General features: G+C 51.2%; 2 protein-coding genes across 3 annotated transcripts in view; one reads left to right on the forward strand and one right to left on the reverse strand.

Annotated features, from left to right (window-relative positions):
* On the reverse strand, positions 1 to 3,019 carry INA (internexin neuronal intermediate filament protein alpha). The gene is made up of 3 exons (XM_065746659.1): positions 2,138 to 3,019; positions 353 to 477; positions 1 to 180 (listed from the first exon to the last, which is right to left on the reverse strand). Exons 1-3 carry the CDS (start codon positions 3,017 to 3,019, stop codon positions 51 to 53), a joined length of 1,137 nt encoding a protein of 378 aa, XP_065602731.1. The 3' UTR covers positions 1 to 50.
* A 3,849-nt stretch (positions 3,020 to 6,868) lies between these two features.
* NT5C2 (5'-nucleotidase, cytosolic II) overlaps positions 6,869 to 13,765 on the forward strand; it is a 52,476-nt gene continuing 45,579 nt past the window's right edge. Inside the window, exon 1 of one of the 2 annotated variants that reach the window (XM_065746457.1) lies at positions 6,869 to 6,910. The gene's annotated coding sequence lies outside the window, so the exon portion shown is untranslated. Of the gene's footprint in view, positions 6,911 to 10,565; positions 10,659 to 13,765 lie in introns of those variants that run through there. The other variant, XM_065746459.1, reaches the window with a different exon arrangement.

The following is a 13,765-nucleotide window of genomic DNA, read 5'->3' on the forward strand; positions in this document are numbered from 1 at the left end:
CCAGCCTGACCGGATGGTATCTTGGAGGTCGCTCTAACCGCCTCTCTTTGCTACTCTTTCTTGAAGGATGGAGTGGAGGAGCGTGGTTGGAAAGAGTAGGTGGGGTTGGGGAGGGGGTTCATGGCTGGAAGGCCAACGCTCCCCATGCTGAACAGGTTTTCCTCTCCCTCCAGCAGCTTCCTGCAAGCATAGCACAAGCAAAGGAGTTTAGGTGGGGGTCACCTCACAAGACACCTTCACAGCACCAGGATGCAGCTGGGTAGGATGAAAACAGACCCAGGCTGATTTTTGGTGCCAGGCTTGGTAACATGGGGCAGAGTGTTTGGACTCGGATGGGGCCAGAGCACCCTACCTGTAGGCAGCAATCTCGATATCCAGGGCCATCTTGACATTCAGCAGGTCCTGGTACTCCCTCAGGTGCCGAGCCATCTCAGTTTTAGTGTTGCGCAGGTCAGCCTCCAGCTGCCCAATGGTGTCCTGCACAGAGACAAAGACAAAGGTTCTCAGGATCTCATTTTGGTTTTGTTTTTTTCCCCCCAGTTTTCCACTCTTCACATCCTAACCAGGAGCCTGGCATCAGGAGATCACACGCTACTAGGGAAGGAGAAGCAGGCAGTCTGCAGGACACAGCTTGTGACTGCGTGCAGTGGGAACGGGCTTTAAACATTGATGGTTTTATAAATTATTTGGTGGGTTTAAACATCGTCAGAGCAAGTATGGGGTTCAGTGGGACCAGACAGAGCACCCTGAGTGTGTTTGGGATGCAGATTCAGGGCAATGGCAGAAAAAACCTTGCACTGGGAGGGGAAGACCCAATACTTCCAGGCAAATCCCTTGAGCTGCTGGCCTGAAAGCAGCACACCCCACTCCCATGGGGGATCTTCCCAGGCCAAAAGCTTTCCTGTGGTGGACGCCCTGCTGTGCCACTGAGGCTGCACGATGGGCACAGGCAATGAGTAAGCAGTTTGCAGCAAGTGCCTGCAGAACCTGCAGTGGCCACTGCAAACACCAGCTCCTATCTCCTATAGCCAGCTTTTTCTACTGCCTCTGCCACCGCATCGTTTAGCTCCTATTCAGGCACACTGTGCAACAGACTCCAGAGCACTGACACATAGCAGAGCCTGTGGGTCACACAGAAGGAAAACACTGTTCTGCAGCTCAGTCACTTTGAAGTACAACACTGTTTAATCCAGCTGCGTTGTTGCTGTATTCCAATTTTATTTCAAAGATAGGTTGCTCCCAGAATTAGACTTTTCACACAGCATTAGTACTATTTAGGAAGATTATTACATGTAATCCTTTCATCCACTGTGGGGAATGTTGCATATTGTCCATTTCCACAATATTTGGTGAAGGCCCCAACTACTCAGCAAGACTGCAGGCAGCACAGAGCTGCAGCCCAGCTTCCTAGAGAGCCTGGCAGGATGTGGGCTCTATGACATGGCAGTACTTGGCAGAGGAACAACAGCAGCCCTCAGCTATGATGCAAGGCTGCTGTTTCGTTATCAATAAGGAAATGGCTTGGTTTGGAAATCAGAGATCACTTAGTAGCCATGCAATACAACAATCTTGGGATTTCTTTCATTGCAAACCATGGACGTTTTCCCTGTAATAAGGAAAAGGGATCGTATTGCAGTAATGAAATAAGAGTTACAGAGTGCTCAGTGTTCACCCCAAGAATCCTTCCAAGGGCACGAGAGATGCTGGGATCTGATTCCAAGGCCCAGGCCCTGGGGCGAGGGGCCAACTGCGGCCAGCTGGCTTCGAGGAATTACCCACAGTGTGGGGAGAAACAGCAGACTACAGGGGCAGGGATGGAGCGATGTCCCCAGGCAGCACTGCTGTGTGCACGGAGATCTTTGTCCCTTGTGACAATAGACTTTGTAGAGGACTGTCCATGCCTGTCACTCCTGAAAGGCCTTTCCTGCTCCCTAGGATGCTGCGTAAGGATGAAGGGCGAAGGCAGCGGGCAACGCCCAGGCAGGGCGGATGGAAGCCCCGCGCCGGGGAGAAGGCCGCAGGGATGGGGGCACTGCAGCTGCGCGGGGCGGGAGCGAGGCAGCGGCTCTCGTGCGAGGAGCCGGGGATGGGACAGATCGCTCGGGAGGACGGCGCGGGACGGAGGGGACCCGCTCACCTGCAGCCCGGCGGCCTCGACGCTGTGCCTTTCCTCCAGCTCCTGCAGCTGCCGCTCGAGGGACTCGTGGGCTCCGCGCAGGCTCTCCATCTCCACCACCCGAGCCTGCAGCTGCCGACGGCACTCGCCCGCCTCGCGGCGGCTGGCCCGGACGGCCTCCTGGCTGCGGGCGGCCCGCTCGTGGAGGCTGGCGCAGCGGGCGCGGTACCAGTCCTCGGCCGCCTGCAGGTTGCGGGCCGGCAGCGCCTCGTACTGAGCGCGCAGCTCCCGCAGCGCGGCCGCCAGGTCGGGCCGCGCCGTCGGGGGCCCGGAGGCCGGAGGAGCGGCGGCGCGGAGCGCGGCTCCCAGCTGGGCCAGCTGCTCGGCGTGGGCACGCCGCAGCTCCGCCAGCTCCTCCCGCAGCGCCTCCGCCCGCCGTTCCAGGTCGGCGCGGGCTCGGGCCGCCCCGTCTGCCGCCTGCTGCCGGGCGCGCAACGCCTGCTCCGCCTCGGCGCGGCCCCGCGCCTCCTCCTCGCAGCGCGCCCGCAGCCGCTGCGTCTCCTCGGCCAGCCGCGCCCGCTCCAGCGCAGCCTGCGCCCGCTCGCCGTGTGCCTCCTCCAGGCGGGCGCGCAGTGCCCGCAGCTCTCCGCCCAGCAGCTGCCCCAGCCGGCGCGGTTCGGGCGGCAGCCGCCGCAGCTCCGCCAGCTCGCCGGCCAGCGCCCGGTTGCGCTCTTCCAGCGCCCGCACCCGCTCGATGTAACCGGCGAAGCGCTCGTTGAGGCCCCGCAGCTGCTCCTTCTCGCTGGCACGGCGCGGCTCGGCGCCCTCGGAGCGCCGCGGGGCCTGGGCGAGCAGGCGGCGGGAGGAGGCGGCCAGCGCCGGCGGTTCCGCGCTGTAGTTCATTGCGGCGGAGAGGAGCGAAGCGGGGCGGGCGGCGGCGGAGCGCTTATGAACGGCGGCGCGACGCGGGGCGGGGCGCGGGCAGCTCCGGATGGGGGGGGGTGCGGAGCGATGCGGCGGGATGCGGGGAGGGGCGGTTGGATGCGGGGCGGTGCGCGGTGCTGCGCCCGGGGCCACCGCGAGAGGAGGAGGCGGGAGCTGTCCGCCAGGAGTGGTGCTGACAGGCTGCGGCGGGCGGGTGCGGGGATGGGTCGTTGGGCTGGTGGATGGGTGAATAAATGGACAGATGGATGGGTGTCGGAGTGGACGTACACATGGTCAGAGAGATGGGTAAAGTCACACACGCACAAAGAGGCAGGTGGATGCACAGGCACGCAAAAAGGCATGGGCACGTTTATACACACACGTACACACGCTGAGAGGCAGACAAAGGGAAGAGCAGACGCACAAAGAAACGCGCACAGGCAGGGAGAGGCAGAGATGCATAAAGAAGCAGACAGAAATGGGCAGGTGGACAGACCTAAGCAGACACACAGGCAAACAGGCAGGCACACCAATGGGAGGGCGCACATCAAGTACACACATCACAGAGCAGAGCACTCATCCCCAGCAGTTCTGAAGGGAAGCCACGCCGTGTGTCTGTGCCAGGGTGATGGTGTCCTGGGCTCTAGTCCCCACCCTGCTCAGGATTAAACATGCAACCTGTCTTCATGCTGCACATCCCTTCTGCACTGACCAACGAGTGGAGCCTGGTTCCCCCACTCCACCTGTCCCCATTTATCCTCTCAGGTGACAAGGGGATTGTGTCAGTGAGGTCCAGCTGGTGAGTCAAGAGGGTGAGCAAGCCAGGACTGGCACCGGAGAGATTCACCACTTCCATAAGAGCTGCTGCTGTTTCAAAGGGACCAACCAAAGAGGGAGAGATGGTACTGGGATTCAAATCCCTTTGAGATCAGAACTTAGTCACTACTGAGGCTCTGGAGGAAGCCCTGCAATCATGGCAACAACTGTGGCCTGTGCAGGAGCCCACATCCCAGCTTGCACACTTGGAAGGGAATAAAAAAGCTGAGACATCCCTCTTCCTTGGGAATGAGGTGGGTGCAGCACCAGGCACATCACTGCTCACTGCTGCAGCAGGCTGGTCCCAGATGTGCTGTCATTGGTGAGCTGATGCTGAGTTGGTAATGGGATGCACATGCATACATATAAATCCTGTCTTAGCCTTGTGTATCTGCCTACTAGAGTACAGGAGGAATAAGAAGTGTCAGCCAGCAGAGACAAAGAAAAGAGCCAGAAACTATAAATATAAGAGACTTGGCTTGTGCAGTGCTTTCCAGGACTCAGATCTGCTTGTAGCTAGCTTTCCTAGAAGCATTCATCTTTCTGAAGCCCATTTTAGGTCAGTCATTGTGAGGCTGCAACGCTTGGATCTTCCCTGCCCTATCCTATCCCTGAAGGTGTTCAAGACCAGATTGGAAAGGGGCTTTGGGCAACCTGGTCTAGTGCAGGGTGTCCCTGTTCCCTGGCAGAGAGTTGAAACTGGATGGTCTTTAATCTCCCTTCCAACCTAAACCATTCTGTGATTCCATGATCCAAGTACACGTGTCCTGGTGGCAGAGCAAGCCCTGTAGCCTTAGCCTATGGCCTTCCAGTGCCCACTCGGCCTAGGCAAAAATCTTCACTTTGATCTAATTTGGTTATTTCAGGTCTTTCATATCCTCATGCACTAATGTGTTTCACCACTTCCTCAACATCTGTTGTTTTGCTTTACCATATCGAAAGTGAGGTTTCCACCAGCAATAAACAACTGAGTAACTGGGAGGTCACCAGCTCTGCTTAGTTAAGTGGCATCATTATTATGCCTTTGCTATGATGATTATTACTGATTGTGAATGCTCTGGCTCTCTTTTGTCATGGAAAAGCAGAGTTCAGCCTTTCCTGGCCTTCCCACTTGTGCTGATTTAGTACTGACATACAGATATGCTCTAAAAGCAGTTGGAAGTGTCACAGTATCCTACATAAAAATAATTAACTATAACTATATATATATATATATATATATGTATGTATATGCAAGGGTCTCTGCAAGGGCTGCTGACATCCACTAGTAAAGATCCTGGGGATGGATCCCTTTGCCTCCAAGTGGATGAGGTTTTCTGGAGTCAGAAGGGAATGAGACCGCAAGATTTAGGTGGGGCCTGAGCCAGGTGCCAGAGTAACTGCTGAGAGCATGTCTCTGATTTTTTTTACTCAAAGGAGTTTCAGTCAATAAATGATAGCAACTGCTTCTTTCCAGCAGAACAAGAATTCAGCTCCAGCACATCAGACTCTTCTTCTTTCAGAAGAGGAAGGGGTAGCAGAGACTTTGGCATACACCTCTGCAGGAGCTGTGAGTTGAGCCTAAACCCATTCCAGGTTGCTGGCACCAAAACACAAGCCCCTTGTGAACTCCTCTAGCACCTGGCAGAGGTCTTGGGGACTGATTTGAGCTGCAGCATGACCACGTCCTCAAGGAGCTGGGTCCCAGCAGTTTAGAAGAATGTCCTTATGCAACACAGACCAAAGTTCCCTACAATTGCCAGAACAAAGAGGGATAAAAAGGGATGTCATTGTATGTTTTGTGTGGTTCTCTACATCATCCTGTGTTGCTTAATGCACGGGAAAGGCCTTGAGAATCCATATGGCAAAAGAGGTGAGTGTGCACTTTAGATTCCCATGAGAGCAAGAGCAAATCAAGCAGGATGTGAATGGAGTATGCTGGGTATCCAGCAGTGAGCTGATGTCAGTCTGGAGGCTGGAGATATGGGATCGGGAGGATCTTTATGAAGCATCTAACAGGCAGAAAAAAAAAATAATAAAACAGTCCCAGAGCTAACACATGCACAGTGCTTTCAGGCTGCTGAACCAAGGGTGTCCAAGAGAAAAAGGCAGATCTGGGTGTTCGCCATCAGCCTGCTGCCAGGCCTCCCAGCATAGGTAGGTCACACACAAAACACCAGTAAAAATGTCAGACTCAGACTGGCTCTACAGGCTGCCTCCAGCTGGGGGTAACTCAGTTTTCCTGGGACAGAGAGAAGTTTTTTGGGCTTCCCTGGGGCAGGTGCCCAGATCTGGCTGCAGCAGTGCTGGGGCTCCCTGGGCAGCGATCACAGCACTGTGTTTGCCAGCCCTTATCTAATCAGTGTGGGTTCACGTCCGGGCTGCCACCACATTTTGTCTTCTGTTGTTACAACGTGCCTTACGAAACAATATGGTCCCCGTGCTTTCAAGTTGCTGACAACGGGTTTCATTTAAAGCCATAAGGTGTGAGGCAGCGAAACCACCGTGGAAATCCTTTCCTACCACCTTCCCCACCCCGCTCAGGGCTTTGCAGACCTCTGCCTTATTCTCCTTTGTCCGTTTCCAAGGCTGAGGGATTTTCATAGAGTAATGGGACGGTTTAGGTCGGAAGGGGCCTTTAGGACCGCCTGTTTCCACCCCTTTGCTAGAGGCGGGGTCACCTCCCCCCATCCATCCCTGCCTCGAGAGCTTGCAGGGAGAGGACGTCCACAGCCCGTTCCCGTGTCACCCCACCCTCACAGTAAAGAATCTTAAACGCGTTTTAACCGCGTTATTATTATTATTATTATTAATTAAACGCTTAATTTAACCGCGGCCCCTCATTTTTCGCTGCCAGACCCGAGGGGCGGCAGCTCGGAGCGCTCCGTGCGGTACTTTGCCGACGCTCCCTCGCCCCTCAGCGCGCGGCTGCCGGCCTCGCACATTCACCCCGCTCCCTGGCGCCCGCGGTGGGGGGGGCGGGGGTGAGGGCGGGGCTGGAGCCACGCATGCGCAGTGCTGCCGCCTCGGCGCTGCGGCAGTCGTGCGGGGTAGTTCTTCCGAGCGCGGCGGGAGGTGAGGAGCGGCCCGGGCGCGCGGGGGCAGTGCGCGCGTGCGCGTGGCGGGGACCGTTGGAAGCGGTCGTTCGGAAGCGGGGGGCGAGGCGGGGGTTGGACGGGCGGGGAGGGGGCTCCGTGCGGGGAGGGGGAGCGCCGGGAGCGGAGCTCCGGCTGTGCGCTGAGCCGCTTCCCCAAGGGAGGCACCCGGCCGCCTTCCCGTCCCGAGCCGAGTTACCCCGCGCTGCCCGTCCGGCCGCGGCCGCTCGGCTCAGCCCGCGCTCGTGTCTCTGCGTTGTGCCAAACATAACGCAGCGGTGGGAGCGCTCCCTCTCTGCTTTCCTGGGTGCGGTGCTCGAGGCGTCCCCGCAGCCGTGTGCTGCTGGAACCGCAGCCCGGTGCCCGCCGGCCCCTGCGCGGCGGCATTGAGAGCGCTCCTCCCGAGCCGCGGTGCCTTTTCTAAAGCTTTTTCATTTCAGTTTCTTTTTATTCGGTCCGGAAGGTCTAAAGCGCAAAGATCGCAGTGTGCTTTCTAAGCGATGTGCGGAGATGTGGTCTCACCTGTCTGCCTCAGTCTAGGGTAGCAGCTTATTGCTGTCCTATTGTGTTTGGTGCTTGAACTGGACGATCTCAGAGGTCTGTTCCGACCTCAGCGATTCCGCTGACCCTACAACTGTTGGCTGTGGGACCTGGGCAGTGCTGGTGAATAAATGGGAGAGAGGAAGGCTTGCGAGTCTCCTCAGGTGCTGCGTGGCTTTGCTGAAAGCCAGAAGCAGAACTCAGAGAGCTACGTGTTGCTCCTCAGGCTGCACGCTGACTTTGTCACACCATTGTGGAGGGCGAATCATCACATTTTAACTGAGCCGGGCAGCCTGGCTGTGGGTCTGTCACAGCCCGTCGGCCTGCATCAACCTAAACATACATTAGAGCAGAGCTGCTATTTAAAATAACCTACTGCCGTTAGTCCTGACTCCAAAAGATCATTCAGGAACTTGCTGGTTTGGTTAACAGCAGTTGGAGTTTGTTCAAGCATGGACGTCGTTTCATTATATAGTACAATGCAACCTTTACTCTGTGGAGCGTCATTCACACAAGCTGTATTGCAAAATGCAGCACTGAATTACATTTAAAATGCTCCATTGAGTGAAGTACAATTGCAGAGATAAACGGGGAGAAAAACTGTAAGGATGGGACAACTGTTTTCAGCTGAGGTTTGAAATTTAGAGCCTGTTAGTGCATTTGCTTTGGTTGCATTAGTGTTATATATGCTGTTTCTAGGATATACGCTAGCAAAAAATCAGATGTGAGCTGAAATTTTCTCAGGCAAGTTTCCAGTTTATAGGCAACTCCTAATAACAAAAGCAGAAATAGCTAGTTGTTACTCTTTGCCATGTTTGATTCCTTGTGCAACTTGAAAGTTGATAAACCCTTCCTAAAACCACTGGAAATATTTCTCCTAGACTTTAACATCACGGGGTATGGTTGTTTTTGAAAACACCAGAAACTTCAGTTTGATGTTTACTGGTAAACACTGCAGTATTGTTCTCTTTGGGGAAACTCTGAAAGGAATATTGCGTTTCTTTTAAAAGTTACACATATTTTTCTATCTAAAGTAAAAAAGCAGCTATTTAAATATAATATTTAACTGGTGCTTACTGAATGAACAGATAGGTTTCTTTGCTCACTTCTGCCTGTGATTTGTGGTTCAGCTTAATAAAATAATGCTTCAGTTAAAAAATGAAACACAGCTTGTTAGCAGCGAGCTGTTATCAAGGGGAAGCCTGGGGCTGGTGGCATGATGGGCTGCTGGTTCCCTGGGGCAAAATGAGCTGACCCACAGCCTTTGTGTCCCGCATGGGTTGTGGATTCTGACTCATGGAGGTGCAGGAAGGAGGGCTGGCCCAGAAGATGGTGGGTGAGAGACAAAAGTGGGTGTGCTCAGCAAACCCCTTCTTTTGTATAGATCCAAAACGAGGGAATGCTGTGGGATCAGGGTAACTTAGTACCACACAACCTGCCATTTCTTGGACAGTGCTGAAAGACCTATGGAGGTCTGTAATGCCCCACAAAAGTGTAAACATGTAGGAGCTGCTTGGCCTGGGGAAGGTGGATTAATGGTCTCCAGCCAGGATGCAGTGGGAAGTTGTCATAGGAACTGGCTTGCTTTTGGCAGGGCCTTGCCTTGTCTTCAGGCTGTTAAAAGCACACCTCTGTAACTAATCACCTCGGGATAGGAAAGGCTGCTGTGCCACCCAGCACTGAGCTGTGGTCATGGCAGGCACTTGGCCTCTACCCCGAGGGAAGCTGAGGACAGCCTGAGTAGTGCACCTTGGGATGAGTTCACAGAGCCTGCTCTGCGCCATGTCCTTGCCTCTGGGTGGCTTGCCAACGTGGGTGTCCTGATAGAAAACAGCTGTGGTTTTTTTAGCAGTGGGAATAATGGGGCAGAAAACTGAACAGAATGTGCCCAGAGTGGAAGTCTTGTCTCGCTCTTCGGGAGGAGACGTCACTGAGTCAGCACGTGGGAATTCTTTGCTTATTGTCTGTACTCCGTCTACTTTTTAAATGTTATTTTTCATGTCAGAAGCACAAACATTTGAAAAAATGTTGGCTGTTCTGTTTTTAAGCACATCCTTGAATATTTGCAAGATGCACGTTCATATAAATATTTCTTACTGTAAAACATCTGTCTCACACTTCTGAAGAAATAACTATTATGTGTCATGTTATGATGCTTGTAGCGAGGGTCTGTATTTTTTGCTTTTTAATCACTATGACTTGTTAACTGGAATGGTTCCTAAAACCTTGGACTGTGTACTCTGCATAGAGAGTGTGTATAACATGGCTCTGCTTAGGGCAACCACAGAGACAATCCAGTGTGCACAATAAATAGAACTTAATGTACAGTAAATAGACCTTAAGCAACATCTGGAAAATATTGCGTAGGTATTTCAGGTAGCCACTGCAAGCAATTGCTAATCCAAACCTGGCTAGTGAGGGTAGTTACTAAGTGAATTGAATGTCTTTGCAGGGCTAAAAAGGTGCTTGGGAGACCTGGGCATGCAAAGCTATGATGGGGGGGGGAGGGAGGAGGGGGGAATGGAGAAAGGAACCTGAGTAATTCAGCCTATAACCCCCATCTGTCAGATCTGACAACTACCCAAATGTCTGGTGGTGTGTGCACCTTACGGTAAGGTCAGGAGCCGACCTGCTCTGTACTTCCTGGGCTCTTGGGTCCCCACATGTGCGAGCACTGAGTGGCTGCATGCCAGCCCTCATGGTCCTGTCCCTTTTTCAAGTCTGGTGCAGAAAGGCAGAGGCTAAACTTGTTGCTTGCGCTGACCCTCGCTTATCATCACAGGGCATGAATACCTGCTGCAGGCTTTACCAGCACAGCCAGCCCTTTTTTGGTAGTTTCACTGGGCAGTGGGTTCTGTCTGAGCCAGAGAAGCTGGTAATCCTACTGGGCTTGTTTGTATCCTGCTTGCTGTTAACATGCGAGTATAGAAGGCAGGCGGGTTCTTACCTTGTGTCTCCTACAAGCGGAAACAGCTTTAAATTCCACAAAGGTGTGAGGTGCATTAAATATGGAGAGCAGGAATTGCAGTAATGAAATACTTGTAGTGGTGATGCTGGGATGTGAATGACCTGTTCCTTTTTCGCTTTTGAAAGTAAAGGAGGCACCGCTTCTGTAGGGCAATAGAAGAAGAAAGGGAGGCCCAGTCAGATCTGAATCTTTAGAGATTGGAAGGTGGCATCAAAGTGAAGTAAGTTGGAAACAGATGTGTGGGGACAGTGTACCCTAATGCTGCTTGTGTTGTACTTAAACTGTAACTGAGAAGACTGTTTCACGGTCCAAAACTACCATTCCCCCTCATCTTACCACTTGCAATTTGTTTAAAAGCAAAGGTTCCCTCAACAAAGGTTGAGGTCATTATGCAGTCTAAACTTAGCTTAATTTGGTTACAGAGAATTCACAACTCCCAGCTGTGGTCCAGATATTATCAAACAAAGGCCTATTATTTTGCACATATGCTTACTACTAGATTATCATTTAACCTTACTTGGCACATTTGGTTCAGCGGAAAGGAGAAGAGAGGCTTCCTCTGTGCGTTTCTATGAGAGGCTCTGAAGCAGAGTGGTTTTCCACTGTTTACTTAAGAGCAGCCCTTTGGATTAACTGGCTTTGACCCAGGCCTTGTACTTCTCTGTGTTAACATTGGCATAATACATAAAGCACTTAAGACACGTTATTGCTGGATTTTTCAGGAAGCAAAGTCTCGCTGAACCCTTGGTGAAGGTGTATTTCCAAAATATCTTTTTCCAGCCAGGGTGGTCCAGCTTTGGCAGCAGTGCAGGGCGGCTCTGGACTGTGGGACCTGCTGAGTGGGTCTCCCTTTCCTTGGGTGAGCTGTTGCCTTTCCCCAGACAGTAACGGCTGCCTGCACTGCTGCGCTAGCAACAGCTGCATCCCTGCTTAGTGCACGCGGTTCGGGAGGAAGTGGGTTGCTGGTAAGATAGGGCTTGCAGTTTAAATCATCTCTTTTACAAAACAGTAGTGGTAGGTGGCAATCAACTCACATACTGCTGCTTGGACCAAGCTCTTCTTGGCTTTTCCATCAAATGTAGCACATCTGGCCATGGCATATAGCAAGATAAACTTTCTATTCAGCTTCTAAAATAACCTGGAACAGAAGGTAAATTCCAAAGAGAGAAGACGGATGGCTTAGTGTAAAGCATGCCAGAATGCCAGGACCAGCTGAATTCCGCTGGTGATGAGTTGCATATAGACATGAACAGCAATAATTAGGAACGTGGGGTCAGAGAGGAGCATGTGAATGTTCTGCCCTCAGAAGCCCAAAGAAGTGCTGAGTGAGATATATGCCCCTGCTCTGTAAACATAACACAGTGATCGTCAGTAATAGTGTTAAAGGGTAAGTGCTAGTGAACTGCTGGTAAATTTGGAAGTCAGTAAGAGGAACCAGTTGCAGTTAAAAGCAGATAATCTTTCTGGATGTTGGTGTCCTCAGTTTTCTCCATCTGAGATAGGTTTTCTTTTTTTTTTCCCCCCCTAAGGAAGAGCTGCTTATGTTTGATGTTTGCAGCTCACTCATTTGGATATTACAAAGCAATTCAGTCTCAAGACTGTGCAAAGATTGAAGTGCCTTTTGAAGTCATAGATAATGGCTGCAAGGATTAGTCCTGTTCTGGTTAGGTCATGTGCTTTCTGACGTGATGCAGTGTTCACTGAGAGTCTTTAAGTACAGATACTTGTAGTATTTGTGTAGTTGTTTATTTTTCATTGCTTGTTCGTTTCAACTCATTTTGTGTTAATCTGTGTATGTGCTGCTAGGTTGGGATGAGTTCGTTCCCTGAAGAAGACCAATTAGTTGAACATAAATTTCAGGTGCCCTGAGCACCTGTTAGCTTGAGGCTGACCCTGGAAACTGCCCTTCCACTTCAGTTTCTGTAGCTTTGCCATCATTGTAATCCAAGTGGCTGAGTGATGTTGGAAAGAGGAATTGAAGATAGAAGCAAGCCAGGCTGGTAAATCATCTGTTCATTCTGCTGTCTGGAAACTGAGGCAGGAGTCAGATTTCAGTTTCCACTTCACGTTGCAAGCATCTGTCATTTGGTGCTCTAGTGGTGTTTAAGGGCACCAGGAAAGTACCTGCTCTGTGTCTTTTAGGGCTGGATACTGCGTTTGCATATTTTCTTTGTTTAAGAAAAAAAAAAAAGGGAGAGAAAGAAATTGTTAAATCGTTCCTGAAAGCGAAATACAGACGTATTAATGGGGCATCTCTGAAGGAAAGGTGCTCAAGAGGCATTTTTCTCCTGTAATCCAAAGCAGGGCTGCCACCAATGGGACCAAGTAGAACTGTTAAGGAAAAAATGATAAAAATGAAAGTTTGCTAATTAAATCTCTGGGTGATTCAGGTAAGGAGACGTAGAATCCCTCTGCTCAGTTCTTCAGAATGCCTTCTCTGCCCCAAAGTGTCAGTGCTAAGCAGTGACTAGTGTACCAGTACTCCTATTTAGCCAAGGAGTTTAGCTTACCCGTACTGTTATCCACTTGTTGACTGCAGATGTGCTGAGCAGAATGTGGGTTTTACATGTTATAGTGTTCCTTCATAACTTCTCATTGCAGCGTTGAAACGGAGCAGTTTTGTAAAGCATGAGCGTGTTTAGAAACACGTCCAGTGCTGCAATCATTAGCAGATGTGTGTGATATTTTTGAGCAAATTGTGTACAAACTGGGGAGAATTTTACTTGCTGTGACCTGAGATGAAATAGCAATGTGTAGTGTTCAGTAATCTGGGGATTTCTGTCAGTTCTGATTCGGGGAAGTAACGCTGTGGCCTTCTAAGAGTTTTTTTACAGACACGTCGATGGTCTAACTTTTCCTGTTTTAATTTGCCTTGGTAATTGATTAAGCAGGTTCTTAACCTTTTTTGTTATGCGTATTGTAAATTCTCTTGCAGTTTTGCACTGACAGTTTGATGAATCAAGGCCAAGAAATCTGTTAGCTGTACTTGAGCAAACATGAGGGATGGGATGATAAAAACTCAACAAAGTTTTACTCATTTGCCACTCATTTTTCTTCACAGTCTTGTAGCAGGTAGATATTAACACATTAATAAAAAACGCTTTCAGTCTTTTTATATGTATGTGTTCTAGTGGAGTGAGAGCAAATATTGATGAGGTTAGGGCATGCAGAGACATCTTCCCAAAGCCAAGTGTCGTGGGTCTTTGTGTCTACTCTAACAAGTTACTTCATCTTTCCCAAAGAGAGAAGCCATGGCCCAAGGGAGGGTTCGGTGTTGGTAACTCTCAGCTCTGACTCTGGGGTAACAAGGACCTGCTGATAGTGCTA

This window comes from Cyrtonyx montezumae, unplaced genomic scaffold (assembly GCF_038088225.1).
Source record: "Cyrtonyx montezumae isolate F1298 unplaced genomic scaffold, pur_monq_1.0 scaffold_4, whole genome shotgun sequence".
In the NCBI taxonomy this organism is placed as follows: domain Eukaryota; kingdom Metazoa; phylum Chordata; class Aves; order Galliformes; family Odontophoridae; genus Cyrtonyx; species Cyrtonyx montezumae.